The following is a 14,713-nucleotide window of genomic DNA, read 5'->3' on the forward strand; positions in this document are numbered from 1 at the left end:
GCCCCACAAGCATATTACTAGAAACCCTAAAAATGTGGTGTGAACTTCAGTATTCCCCTTATTGTAGAAACATGACAAAATTAGAGAAGCTAGATGTGAAAGTGTATTAATATGAGCCAAAAGCCTTACGCTTTAACGAAAAAAGTCTAGTAATAACTAGTACATCTGGCAGTTAGTCAACACAATTGCAAAAATCTTTATTATAAGAGTGAACTGTTGTCTGTATTGACAGAAGAAAACACACAGTTTCAAGTATGTATTCACCTTACACATTGACCTCCAGAATTAGTTCTTTTAAGATCTTGTTTCCTGGGAGCCAAGACCCTTTTTTAGAATACTTACTGAAAGCATTAAAGTAACTCTTCTGCTGGTCAAACCAGTTAATATATCTTCATTTTTACTGGTAGCATACCAATCCTATAGTTAACTAGTGAAATTCTAAATATCTCGTCATGGACTAATAGGATTCTGAATTACACACTGAAGACAGAAAAGTTATTTGATTAAATTAGTCATTTTGTAATAGAAGAATAGCACGTTCACTCCTCTATATAGTCTAACAAAACACTTTTTGGAAGTCATTTGTATGTATATTTAAGATCCTGTGCTACAGAGCATCATTACATATTGTAACTGATAAAACTTAATATTCTGCCATGCCATAAAATACATACTTGTACTTTTGAAAGAAGTTTGGAGCTTCAAAAAGTTTGGACCACTCTGCCTTACTCAGCAAAATTTCATCTGTGATAGCAAGACCTAAATTATAAAAACACATTTAAGTTTCTTTAAAAAAAAAAAAAAAAAAAGGCAGTTTTATACCCATATAAAAACAGTTTATTAACAAATACTATTATAGATAATTTTCCCCCTTCAATTCAAACTAATTTATCAATAAGTCTTTTTTTTTTTTTTTTTTAAACTCCGTAAAATACATTCAGAAATGTAATATTCACTGATCAGACTGAAGAATACAGACATTTTTCCTTTGTAGGGTACACAGCTCTTTATCTTATCTTTATTCTCCATATCTCTTTATCTTTATCTTTAATCTTATGTGTCTCAATCCAAAAAAAAGGTTGCAATTTTTTCCTTGCAGTACTCAATATACTCTCACAGAAATGTTGTACAATGGGGCAAAGAAACAATGAGAAGACAAGCCACTGCACAGTCTGCAGGAGATACTGGGAGTCACCCTCTGCATCAAGTCTACTCCTTGCTTTGACTACATCGTCTTTTATCTACTATAATTATCAAAGTAGATTACTAAAATAAACTAGGGGATTCTGAGCAAGTATATTGTCTTATATTAAGATTAGTAACTGTCATTAAGTGGGATTATTACATTTATCTTCTATGTGGCAGGACACAACCTAAAGCCACTAAAATAAATCTAAAAAACAAAAGACATTGGACTGTAATTATGAGTTTCAGAGCACAAGGCACTAATTAATTACCCTCAGTTTCTAAAAGTGAAAGATCTGTAGAACTCCCTCCACAGAATTTAGAACTTTAAGCCACATAGGCATAAGACTAAATTCTACCTCTCTCAAAAAAATTCTCATGTTAAGAGGTTATTTAATATCCTTCCTCCCCCACCCTCAAGCATACCCACAATGGAACTATTTTATATCTTTTTGAATACATTTATATAGAGAGCATAAGATAATACTTACCTTGTTTAAATTCCTCAACCATGACCATCCGTGTGGAAACGGACACATTGTAGGTAGAGTTCTGCTGTGGGTATGCTGGTGTAATTATAGGCATAAGATGGTACCTATCACTGGGGTTTACCTACATATAACAACAGCCAATCAGTTTTCTTCAAGCATACACATGAGTTAACAAATTTGGATTTCTCCCTTTGCTAAAATCGAGTCTTAAGTTCTAAGACACCTTAGTTTGTAGACCAAGCAAATTTACGAATAGTTCAGAGAAAGTTTAGAATACAAGGACAATGCTTTCACACAGGTGTTGTGGGAGGACCATAACCTGTAAGCACATCAAGTCAAGAAATACCAACTTAACAGAACCACTTCTCTCTCTTTAATAGAAACCACCTTGTGATCATGTCAAAACAAGGAAACCTTATCACCACACAAATACCTTCAGAGGAATGACTCTTTTCAGACTTTGTGAAATGTATTCTATACTTTATTTCTTTAAGACTATGGAAAATAGAGAGCCAGCCTAAGAAGAGAGGCTCTAGGCATCCTGAGAGAAGCAAGACTTGCATTAATGTATTTTATTAAACAGCACGTGGGAAACAAAAAAAAAAAGGGGGGGACAACACACACAAAATACATTTAAAATAGTGTTAGGGTAGTAATCTTGTAGATGGCAAATTAAAGATAAAGCCCCATTGATGACTTGTCCCACTTTAACTACACAGACAGTTCTGTAACATCACACACTGACCTCAAACCCAGCAGTAACAGTTCGAATTAAGAACAGTTTTTCATCTTCGTCTCACATTATTTAAATGTGGACTTCTGTCAACCAGAATAGCAGATGGAAAGGACTAAAGGTCATATGCAACTCAACCTCTGGTGCTTACACCATTTCCCCCAAAAAGGTAAACTGAACACCAATTATTGCATAATTGGTAAAACAGCACTAAATACCTCCACACTATTGCCCAACTGAAATGTCAAAATATTAACTGTATGTCTGTAGCAAGATATTCCTTTGACTACCTGAAGATATTAATATACAGTGTCCTTAATATAGGTGCTATAATGATAGAGATGAATATTATAAATAGCATTAAAAACAACTGAAGACTTCAAGTTACCATCTTCTTGGGTCCAAAACGAAAAAGGCATTACATTTATTACGTAGAAGTGAACCTATCCAACTGTGACTGTTGCACTTAAGTTAATTCAGTATACTTGCAAAAGTAATAGGTTTTAACTATTAATAGGTTTTAACTATGACAGCAAACAGCTTCAAGGTAAGCGACTTTTCGAAAACGCATTGCTGTTAAGGCATTTATCTAGTGCTGAATACTTAAGATCACCTACTGAAGAAGTTGAATTAAAAAGTACACTGTTTAGCAAGTGTGCTTCAAGTGGTCAGTTTACAAAATAAAGCTTTGTTCCATACTCAGAAGAATTAGAGGCTACTATAATGACATAAAACCAAAATATAAATAAACTAAAATGAAGCTCACCTAGTACTCTTTAAGCAACTGAATTTACTGTACATGTGACTTATAGGGGAAAAAATAATACACTAACCCTTGGGTCCCATACAGGCAAATTAAGATTGCATTCTTCTGGCTGTTTCAATAGCACTGGATTTGGCCATTCCCTGTTCAAAAAGATTGTAGCACTGAATAAGACTACTGGATACAACCACGTATGTTCAAACAACAATATTTTTTGAATGTGACCCTTCTTAACTCTGTTCTCATGGTAAAGCATCATTTCCTCAAGACTAAGCTGGTCTAACTATAGTTCTTTAAATAACGTAGTGCTGAAGGACAAAACAGCTGTAACTAACTTCTCTAGGACATTAGAGCAATGAACTTTCTTTCGTTCTGAGCTTTGCAACCAGTGGCTTAGGTAACTAACATCGACTCCTATAAATTCCTATAGGAATACCTAAATAAATTCCTCAATAAAGATTGATATTGGGTCAATTTTCATGCAAGCCATTTCATGGACAAACTACAAAAACAGCTAGCATGATCATAGTGTTTTAGGAACATTACAAAGAGTTCAGAATAAAATAAGAAAGCAATTTCCAAACCAGATTGTAAAATAAATAAACCATGCTGAATGACACGCTAAAACCAACAAAAAAGGTAATACTTTTGTTCTCTACTGCCATGAATTAAACCACCTTTCTTATGAAGAGCAGAAGTTAATCCACCTGTTGGTATTTGTACATTAATGCTTCCAATGCAACCAGTTTCTCTTTATCAGCTTAGCATGGCAAGATATTACTCAATGCTAGGACTCTCAAAAAGGCTATAAAACCTATGAATAGTGAAACGGTGGAAATTATCTTCACAGTAAGAAGGAAAAAAACACTGTACTTGAAATAAAGCCACAATTTGGTACAATGATTCTAAAAATCCATGTCTCATGAAGTCTCATGAGGAATACATGCCTAAACCTGCTGCTGATACACCTCCCTTCCCCAGCATTCCAATATCTGAATGTTAAAAGACTTCGTATTTTTGGGTGCTTGTTCTTATCTAGAACTATATAAGAATCTTATCTGGAGAGCAACACTGTGTCACAATAAATAATTTAAAAGAGCAATTTAAAACTAAGATTTTTTGTTTTGGATACTTTAAGAACAAGACATGTTGGATGACTTTTATTGAAAAACCCAAGCTAGCAACTTTCTGGCAGCAAGAACAATGCTTGTAACTATTAACTTAATCTGGTAACAGCTGAAAAAGGTACCATAAAAACAGGACTAAAATTTAGTGTCTACAAAACAATTTTATTTTAGCGGAATCTAAATTTAAAAAAACATACCATTTAGAAAATACCAAGAAAAATTTATGTACAAGAGTTGATGCTATTGCATTTGGATAAAGCTGGCAAGTTCTTGCTACTAGCATAGCCCAGGAAACACCGCCAAGGAAACCTAGTATATTGGAATAGATGTTGTGGCCTGTGAATCGAGAAGGAAAAAGACAAAAGGAGAGAGTTATCAGCAACCATAAGAGTAAATGAAAGTTTTGCGAATTTTGGAATAAAACTGCTTACGTTTTGCCCACAGTTTGATAGCTCTCAGTGTTAACCTGAAGTTGTCAATGTTTGGTACTAGATGCAGAATTTCATCGGTTACCCGGCAACCTGCCAAAAGAAAGAATCTGTTACATTGCCTGTCTCAAGGGTGTTTTTTTTTGCTGGTTTATCCTCTCCCACCTTCAAAGCTATCAAACTTTAAATCACCATACTAGAAGCTTTCTTATTTGGTATTTTGATCACTGTTGTTTTGAATCTGAAAACATATTGTCATTTCATCATCTTTCCCCCCCTCATTTTACTTCAGCACAGAAATCTTGGAAGTTTAAAGTCATAGCTTTGCTTGAGTGTATGAAAACGGGCCAAATGGAACAGTTTTTGGACCTAAATTGTATTGACTTCAACAGAAAGTTTTCAAGCTTAAGAATAACATCGTAGGTGACTATATTACTTCCTTTAGTCATTTTTTAAAACCAAGAATAAATAGTTGTTAACAGTTAATAGTCGCAGAGAGCTGACTGCAAGAAAATACTCTTATATAGGAATAGGAGTTCCCTGCAAAGTGAAACGGCAAACATGAATTCTAGAGACTGCACAAAGATGAATTTCACAAAACAACAGGAGCTGCTGTTATCTTACCACCCAGTTGCCAAGAATGTGCAGTTTTCATTTACTTGAGATTATCAAGTTTTCAACTTTGTACTGAAACCAGTGATATATAACATGGGTTCCTCTCTCCTCCCCAGCAAGCTGCACATAGGCTGGAGCCCCTACCCTTGCCCACAAAAATAGCAATTTTTAAGCTTTGTATCATAGAAAAAAGTTACTCAAGTTTGTAAACTACTAGAGATCTGACCTCAAGTTGACAGTATTTTGAATCCCTAGTTAATTCTGTATCCTCAAAGCAATTCTGTACACATCTATGCATACTAAAATACATACAAATTTTATAACATATATAACAAAATTTGTATCAATTTTCTTTCTTTATAGAAATATGTAGTGCCCCACACTAAAATCTCGCAGTCCCGTTAGTTTCTAGGGAACACCATTTATTACCCAATTAAAAAGTTAGGCTTTATAAAAATCAGTCCATACAAACAACTCTCCTGTACAAAACGATATAAACTCCAACACAGAGTCACGGTATTTTCAGTCAAGTACACATCTCAACTGCTACATCAAATAATCTAGGATACTTATTAAAAGTTTTGACAAAATTTATACACAAATACATACCATTAAGACTTCGTATGCATCTAATGTCTAAATTTTTAAGTAGGCTATCATCTCGGAGGTCTAAGTCCTCAGGTATAGTTTGCAGTGCTAATCTTGCGAACAAAATATCAATCTTAAAAAAAAAAAGAAATAAAACATGAGATAAACCCATTTTTTTCTGTAAAGTTAGTTTTGTAGTTCATTTTCATCAAGTTTACTAATAGTAAGAACAATGCACTTTCTAGTACAACTAATCTCTTTAAACAATACACACGAATACCACTCACAGATGTTAAAGAATCACTTTTAGACACTTCATTTATCTTACGACTCCTATTCCAAGATGATAAAATACTTATCAAGATCAATACAGAACCAGCACATAAGAACTATGCCCCTTGTTAATGTAAATAAAAATCTTTTAGGAAAAAGCATCACTTCTAGCTCAGGAATGCAAAAAAGAAAATCAAAAACTTCAATGCATATATTACTACTAGCATCAGCAGAAAAATCTGTAATTTATCTGACAGGATCACCACATGACTAAAACCTTTTTTTCCTGAGATCTTAGGTTTTCTTTACAAAAGGGAATAACTCTTGGTATCTTTTGCCTGGATTACAAAAGAAAAACAATCTTCCAACACAAACATCAGAAACTGTGGCCTAACAACACTTGCATACAAAAAGAACCCTTATCATAAATTTGTTCAAGACAAAAGAATTATTTAATGCACTGTCAGCAATATGGATTAAGTCTTGAGTCATAAACCTAAGCCATCACAGCCCATCGTTTATGAATTACTACAATGGAGCAAAATACTACTAAGTCTTATAGGAGATAATCCTTTCATTCCCCTATTTCAGCTTGTATTTTGAATTTCAGGGAAAGGGAAAACAAGAGAAGACTGGCTTAAATGTAAATGATTAAAAAACATGCAAATAACAGACATACCAAAGAACGCCTATGACAACTTTCAGTATTTATTATGAATAACTAAGATAGGTAAACAGAAAACAAATTCTCCAGGAAAAAAAAAAAAGTTCCTAATATACAACACAAACCTAATACACAGACAGCAATAAAGTAGCTGACAAATTAAAAGTCACAGGCTAGCTTACTGCATGCTATCACGTATCTCTGTGCATCTCTCTAATTTGAGAGTAAGTACATCTCTCTGGCTAAGTGTCATCTTACACAAATGTTAGTGAAAATACAAATAAGCAGGAATGATCAGGGTGAAGGAGGTGGTTCATCATCTTCCTGAGACTCAGAAATTACCAATACCCTAAGGATCATTATAATTGCAAGGCTGAGATCCAACTGAGACTGGGAGAGAAGGAGCTCTCCAGTCTTGTGTACAATGCTACACCTACGTATAACTACTTTTCAAATTGTCTGTATCAGATAGCTAACACAGGACTTCTTTCCCACTGGGAAGTTTCCTTCGTATACCCACCAGCTAGTGGTTAATATAGTACATAACCATGTACATGAACAGTTCTTTTTTTTTTTTGGTCTTGTCACCAAGATGACATGTTGACTGTAAGATGGTCTGAAAAAGATTTATGGAGTATTTTTTGAAAGAAATGTTCCTGTTTTCTTAGTAACTTGTCCCAAAGTAGTAAAAATGTTAAGCATGATTATCATTCCAAACAAATAAATCCGTCAGGCTACAGACAAATTGGACAGAAACAATAATTTTGGTCATGTGTTAACATAAGCATGAAGAAATAGGGTGAAGTGGCTACCTAACTTCCCTTCAGCGGTACATTTGTGAGATCCGCCTACAGTACAACATATTAAAGCGAATCTGAATTTAAGGTTTGGGCAGTTAACCGTTAATAGCCAAAAAATTACTGAAGCCACATTTATACGTCATTTCTATTAAATATTAAGTCTTCAATAGTGCTAATGCTGTACTCTACATGTCAGTAAACTCATCAATACAAGAGGGTAAAAGAAAGAACAGGTAGATGTTCTTGATCTGCTTAAAGCTGCATGAAAGACTTACTTTAGTCTCAAAGTCTCACACAGCCAAGGACTGCTGTCAATCACTTGAATGTGAATTTAGGATTGTCACTTTAATAGCATTTGTATTCATAAATATTAATTATGGAAATCCTGAAATCGTTGTTTTAACCACAGTCTAACAAAATAAAATAAAACATAAAAGATCTTTACCTCTATTCCATCAAAACAAAGTTTAATAACTGGGACAAAAGCTTCTTCAACAGCCTGGGGAAAAAAAGTTGTATTTTATTTTCAGTATAGAGAAGAACATTTACAAGCAATAGATAGGAGATCTGAACAATCATTATGAAACACTATTTACATAGATGTTTTTCCTCTGCTTTCAGTTTGATTTGTCAGCTGTCTTTTTCTACCAATGAGGATTTACGCAGTAAACACTGACCTACTATGTACCACAGCTTCCTAGATAAAAATTATAAACAAAACTCCTACCAGCCAGTTGCGACGGTGTTACCTCAAGACCAAATTTTTTTCCTCACTACACTGGTAGGACTCTTTTTCCACCCCACAGCATCTCTACATATTCTAAAGCTAACCTATGGGAATTCTTATTCTAACAGGCATCTTATTTGTATTGTTTCTGCTGTCAGTATTTTACAAGAAATGACAAGAAGACAACCATATTCACCTGATAAACAATCATCTTTTCTTGCAGTCATTAACAAAGTTTAGTTGAACCAACAGTATCTGTGATAAAACTATGGAACTTGGTAACTGTTCTGTAATCAGCTAGGAATACCACCTTCCCAAACTGAGCACCTGAACTAGATGCAAATCTGCAGAGCACTGCTTTTGTAAAATCAAAGTACATTGCTTACTTCCAATAACAAACATTAGGAACTTCCAGAGGCTAGCACAGTTCTAAGAGAACGTTCCAGTTCTTAAACGGAAAAGACAACTCCACTCTACAATCTTAGTCTACTAGTTGGCAGGATACATCCTAACAATTAAAAGTTTGTAAGTCTCTTAGACTCACTCACTAGAGCAACCAGTAATAAAGTCAAGGTTCCACAAAGAAAACTTTTTAAGACTTAGCTGGACTAATTTAAAGTGTTAAGACTGACCTAAAAGTTATTGACATCAATGCAGAGCCACACTGAATAGCAAACATGTTCTGATCTCCCTTGCTGCTAAGTCAGCTACATTACATTGAATCATTATTAAGAGTTTATAGCAAAGTTAATAGGAAATCTGAAAGGCAGAATCCTCTTGATTATAGCATGTGGATTTAAAGATTACTAAAAAAGCGTTCAGATAATAAAATATTCCGAACAGTAGTTTCAGTACATATAGTATTGCCACCAGATGTTTACACTAGAAAGAGTTACTATGGGATGCATTGAGACAATGCTGCAGAGGCACCTCAATTTCAGGACACGGCAGGACTAAACCAAAAAATGTTTAGTATTTACCAGCAATTATCTTCATTTAAGAAGAACAAATTCCAAATGAGAAATTTTATTCTAAATTAACACTACTAAGATTTAAACTAATCTACGGAGGCTTGTCATTCATGAACACAAGAGAAAAAATCTTCATCTTTCCACCTGATGAAAATCTTGCACAAGCATCTAAAAAATGTAACCTCCATGTTCAGGTGGACAGCTGACAGCCAATATAGATCTGGTTAGTATCAATCACAGTGGTGATTTATATAAGGAAGAAATTATGAAGTGTATTGTTGTGCTACTGTTTTTAAAAACTTCAACAAAACTTAGCCTGAAAGGGATCGGGACCAAACATGTTTGCACCTGCCTCCTGCTACATAGTACAAACAGAAATTTTGCAACACTAATACAGTGCTACCAGATTATTCTGCGATCCAGATTTTCAAACAACTGTATCAAGTAATAGGACACAGAAAATTTGGAAGAATCTCTACTTATTTCAACTATGTTGATAGGTTTTGTTACAAGTTAACTAAATATCCACTGCAAGCCTTAACAGCAAAGTTACTTATTTCAGGAATCATCTTGCACTTTTAACTTTTCAGCATCCTCACTCCAGCTGGTTGTATCAGGCCATTCACATACCCTCAAATCTTTTACTTCTTCTTGTTGTTTCAGTTTTTCATAAAACGATGTGAAAAAATCACTTCTTTCAACATGTCTTGGTGCAACACATAGGGCATCAATATCAGCACCTGGAAGCGTTTATTAACACAAGCAGGTTACTTACACTTTACACACACAAAATGCCAGCAATAGCCAGAATTTTTATGTATTTATTTTTTAAACAAAAACAGAACATTTCATTTCTCTTCCTGTAGCAGCTCCTAAGAAGACACTAAATGAAAACAAATTAAAGAAAAATGTTCATGCCATTAAACACACTGAATGCATGCATACATCCTTCAATTTTTCATTTGTAGTAACTTTCAAAGAACAAACCACAAGAAGCCAAGTATGCAACTTTAAAAAAAAAAAAAATAACTTCCAACTTTCTTGTCTGCTTCCCACCCCCAACAAGAACCGATTTATTTTATTTAGAATGAAGACTAGCGATAGCTGACAAAACTCTAATACCACCACAAAAATACAGTAAGTTTTGTTACTTAAGCATGACATTTAGATGTATTAGCTTGGCACAACCATTTTTATAATAAAAGTAAATTTTACCTTTTGTATGAACCCCTAATCTATAGGATCCAAATGTAAAAATTTTTCCTCCAACATTTTCTATTACAGACTGTGGAAGATTCTAGATGGAGCAGATAAAATTCGTTATTTTTCTCTTAGCAGATTATAGTGACACACACAACTTTATATACAAAAAGATATTCCTTTCTTTTCCTTTCTTTCAATTTATGTTTTTAAAGATTAACGCTGTTTTGAGTAGCAATTCACTCCTTACATATATTGTTTCTGATTCATAGCCTTTAAGGTACAGTGATTACTGAAATAATCTTAGTAAAGACAGAAGTAGTTTTGCCATTTGGGAACTACTATCACTTCAATCTCAGTAACTTTGAGTAGTTCTACACTTTAGGAGCAGAAGATTTAAGATATGAATGTTGAACAGATTCTTCTTAACACTCGCACACTTTATGCTGACTTTGAAATTGATGATAGATTCTAATTTGGAGCAGCAGAAACATGCTATTTTCTGTATCAACGTTTATTAAATTACTCTCAGAGCCATCTGTAAGATCCTACATTCTTCTTTAAAGGTTGTTTTGAGGAGAGGTGTTTATTTTGTGATAAAAATATTTAGTTATATTTACTAGCATAAAGATACTTAAGTTCCTGGATTTGCACCTTTAAAGAACTCTTGTCATCATAGCACTGTGGCCAAAGACAATTAGCATTTCAGAACAGGAAGTCTATATTGGTTACAAAAATGGGAAGGAAAAGACTAATCCGGCTTGCTTTCAGTGAAACTTTAAATTTACTGTAATCATTATTTCAGTAAAATAAAATAGCATTACAGGAAAAGAACTTCTAAAATTGATGTTAAAGAAAAAGGGCCAAGTACCATAAATTCGCAATAAATTCATTTTAAGATCTAGGATTAATTCACAAAAGCAAGCCACGTAAGCATGTAATTGACATAGTAGTAAACAAATTTTGACAAAGTTGAGTTGTACTTCTACCTAAGTGGAGGAGAGAACAACTGAAAATTACTGTTACAACTACCATGAACTTTCATGCTATTTTCTCACTCCTCTTCTCAAAGTTTCTCTTTGACTAAGATTTACTTTAAAGTTACAATGTTGCCTGGAACCAAAGGTTGTACTTGTTTTCCTAATTTGATCTCCAAACCTATGATTCATCACATTTATACCAGGAACATGAACCGAAATTAACTTCCTACAGCAATCTTAATCTGAGCAATGTCATGTAAAATACATCCATACCTTGCTTTCACTGATTTCCCGTATCCACTCCTTTACCAGGTTATTTAGTTTTCCCAAAATTAGAATCCTATTGATAAAACAGCAGAATCATAAACTATGAACTTAAGAGCAAACTAACATTATTTTTAAGACACTGATCATCATCACACAATGAATCAAGTTGAACAACATTGCAGATCTAATTACAGATCTTGTCTCTATATATACACTGAAACAAAGTCACTCACAACATTCAGACTATTTTTTCCTCTTCAAAGGCATTGAAGAAATTTAAGCTGAGAAGAAATGAAAGCATGCAAGGCCTACATATATTTCAGGTAAATGGCTTCTATTCACTTTCAAAACAAAACCTCAATTGATTCAATACATGAAACTAAAAGAACAGTAAGCAGCAGTACTGACAGCAAAAAGCTCTAGAAAGCTTAAAAATAACAAAAATCAAGAGCAAGGGCCACTAAAACAATTTTAAAAAAATGGCAAGCCAAACTCCTAAAATTAAGGGCTATTTTAATGACTATGTACTGAGGTACTCCTCTTAAGGGAAGAAGCTTAGTATTTCACCAAGCTTTCTAAAAAAGCACCTGAAAGAACACAAACATGCTCAGGGTTCAGTAGTTAGCTGCATGAATGCAGAGGTATGAGAAAACCACTTATAGAGCATTTACTCACCTGCGTTGCAGTTCTTCTTCCTCTTCAAATACACCATAGGGCTTTAGGGTTTCGATTAATTTCTGGGTAAGCATGCAGTCAAACTCCTTGGGGGCAGCTAAACTGATAGGTGAGGTAATGCCATAATGCTTCTGTAGTTGCTGTGTTTGTGATCCCTGGGTTGTAACGGGACTAATAAAGGCAATTAGATAAAAGTTACTATCAGGAACAAATAAATTTATTCTCATCCAAGTAGCAAACAAGACACACATAATAAAGGGGGGAAAAAAAAGTTAAACCTCCTGTTAGCAGCCACATCCCAGACCAATCTGTGTTAAATAGGTGTTATTAAGGACTGTTACTTTTCTCCAACTCTGAATACTGATTACAGGGTCACAAGTTGCTATGAAACATGATCTATATCAGCTGACTTCACACAGCAAATATTCACCTAAGGAGGCTCTAACATATTTTGAGCAAGAGCATCATACTAGAAGTACTAGAATAAGCTACTTTTAAGCTGACTTCTCATCTGGCTATCATTACATTACAGGATGATTTAGAGGAATTTATGACGTCTCAATTTTGTTACAACACAAGATACATCCTCAATTCATTGAATCATTGTGTGTTTTGGGCTGGAAGGGACCTCTGAAGACCATCTTTTCAAGCTATGCAAAGAGTTATGAGCCAAACCTCAAGCAGAAAGGCAGCACTCTCAATTCAACTCCTCATATTTCAAGGTTGTGAGAGGGCACAAGAGCACAAGCAGAAGAGCTTCAACATAAACATGGAAGTGAGGGTATCATCTTGCTATAAAATCTAGGAACAGCTTTCCTAGATCAGCATCCTGGGCACCCAAACAGCCACACAGTTTTTCATAATGGCTATAGATTAGTTTGTGACAATCACAGTTAAATACAGCCTAATTTTCAGAGCAGTGGAGCTTTAAAGCTAGTAATTCTGAATATTTCAAAACGGAACTTGCTTCTCTGGAACATCAGTGTTTAGATTCTGATTATTACATGCTACACTCACATAGTTAGAACTTTCTGAATCAATAGTCGTAGAATCATAAAGGTTTGAAAAGACCTCCATGATCATCTGGTCCAACCATTCCCCCCCTCCCCCCACCAGCATCACCCACTAAACCATATCCCTAAGCACCATGTTAAAAGACTTGCAAAAAAAGCTGTTTAAGAACTGTTCTTAATATTGCAGAAATAATCTTATCGTCTCTAATAGCCAAATTTTATCTGTAAGAACACTCAGTAATCTTCCCGCTTATATACTTCAGATGTAGAATATACTACCTAAATCTGTATTAAAATGGCTCCAAAGGTTACTTGCAGCAATAAATACTATTTTTATATTGATATATTGACAACTTTCCTCCAAATTATATGTATTATTCCCCCACCTGTTATTCTTGAAAGTAACAAATCACTGTTTAAGTGTACTGAAAAGAACTTTCTCATTAAAAGAATACGAAACAGACTTGTTTCTTAATCAGTTCTTAGGAGACCAACATTATAACCCCTTCAAAGTACATCACAAGAAACATAACCATTATATCAACAGCTATTAAAAAGCCTTTTCAACAACTAAAGCACTACCTTCAAGTTAAAGTAATGCTTGTGTTTCATCTCCAGTACATGTTATACTCTTGCTACACAAGCTCACTCTCAACAGTATAAAGCTTGCATTTAATACCAAATGTACAAGTTAACACTGTAATAATTTTAATTCAGATTAGACATTTGATACATTTTCCCCCAAATTCAATTATTCATTCTACTTAGGTAAAAGCTGTATTATCTATCGATTTGGTCTCTTTCAATCTTCATGAAGCCTAAAAAGATTGCTCTGTGTTCAGCAATGGAGGCTGACCACTTCTGTCAAAGTTTTATCCTCAGCAAATACCCCATTCCCAGTACATTACTGTATTATCAGTCCTTTATTCTTACACAGAAGGACTGTTTCTATGACACTACAATTTTTTTTAGCGCACAACTTCATTTTCACTTCCATAATGATCTGTGGTCATCATCTGCTTAGGACCTTATTCCTCGTTCCTGAATATTCATAAGAGCATCTTAACTAATAAAATTAACCAAAATCAACAAAATGTAAGGTGTTTTTCCACAAGTTAAGCTCACTTAAAAATTGTTCTAAGTTTTAGTATTTGATCTTACATTATCATTTACAACAAGTTTCTCGCCAAGCAGTTCCTAATATGATTTGCCC

The 14,713-nt window shown here is 34.3% G+C and overlaps 1 protein-coding gene across 4 annotated transcripts in view; it reads right to left on the reverse strand.

The window, feature by feature from the left end:
• PAPOLA (poly(A) polymerase alpha) overlaps positions 1–14,713 on the reverse strand; it is a 42,221-nt gene that overhangs the window by 19,920 nt on the left and 7,588 nt on the right. For 3 of the 4 annotated variants that reach the window (XR_014317550.1, XM_082760873.1, XM_082760872.1), the window contains exons 2-12: positions 12,488–12,658; positions 11,819–11,885; positions 10,581–10,662; positions 9,996–10,105; positions 8,113–8,166; positions 5,952–6,063; positions 4,731–4,820; positions 4,497–4,635; positions 3,243–3,315; positions 1,677–1,797; positions 675–759 (exon numbers count right to left, since the gene is read on the reverse strand). Coding sequence is in view for 3 of the 4 variants with exons in the window: in XM_082760873.1 (XP_082616999.1) it covers positions 675–759; positions 1,677–1,797; positions 3,243–3,315; positions 4,497–4,635; positions 4,731–4,820; positions 5,952–6,063; positions 8,113–8,166; positions 9,996–10,105; positions 10,581–10,662; positions 11,819–11,885; positions 12,488–12,658 (1,104 nt within the window). In the remaining variant the exon portion in view is untranslated. Of the gene's footprint in view, positions 1–674; positions 760–1,674; positions 1,798–3,242; positions 3,316–4,496; positions 4,636–4,730; positions 4,821–5,951; positions 6,064–8,112; positions 8,167–9,995; positions 10,106–10,580; positions 10,663–11,818; positions 11,886–12,487; positions 12,659–14,713 lie in introns of those variants that run through there. The other variant, XM_082760874.1, reaches the window with a different exon arrangement.

Source organism: Aythya marila (assembly GCF_965140915.1).
Source record: "Aythya marila genome assembly, chromosome: 5".
NCBI classification, from domain to species: domain Eukaryota; kingdom Metazoa; phylum Chordata; class Aves; order Anseriformes; family Anatidae; genus Aythya; species Aythya marila.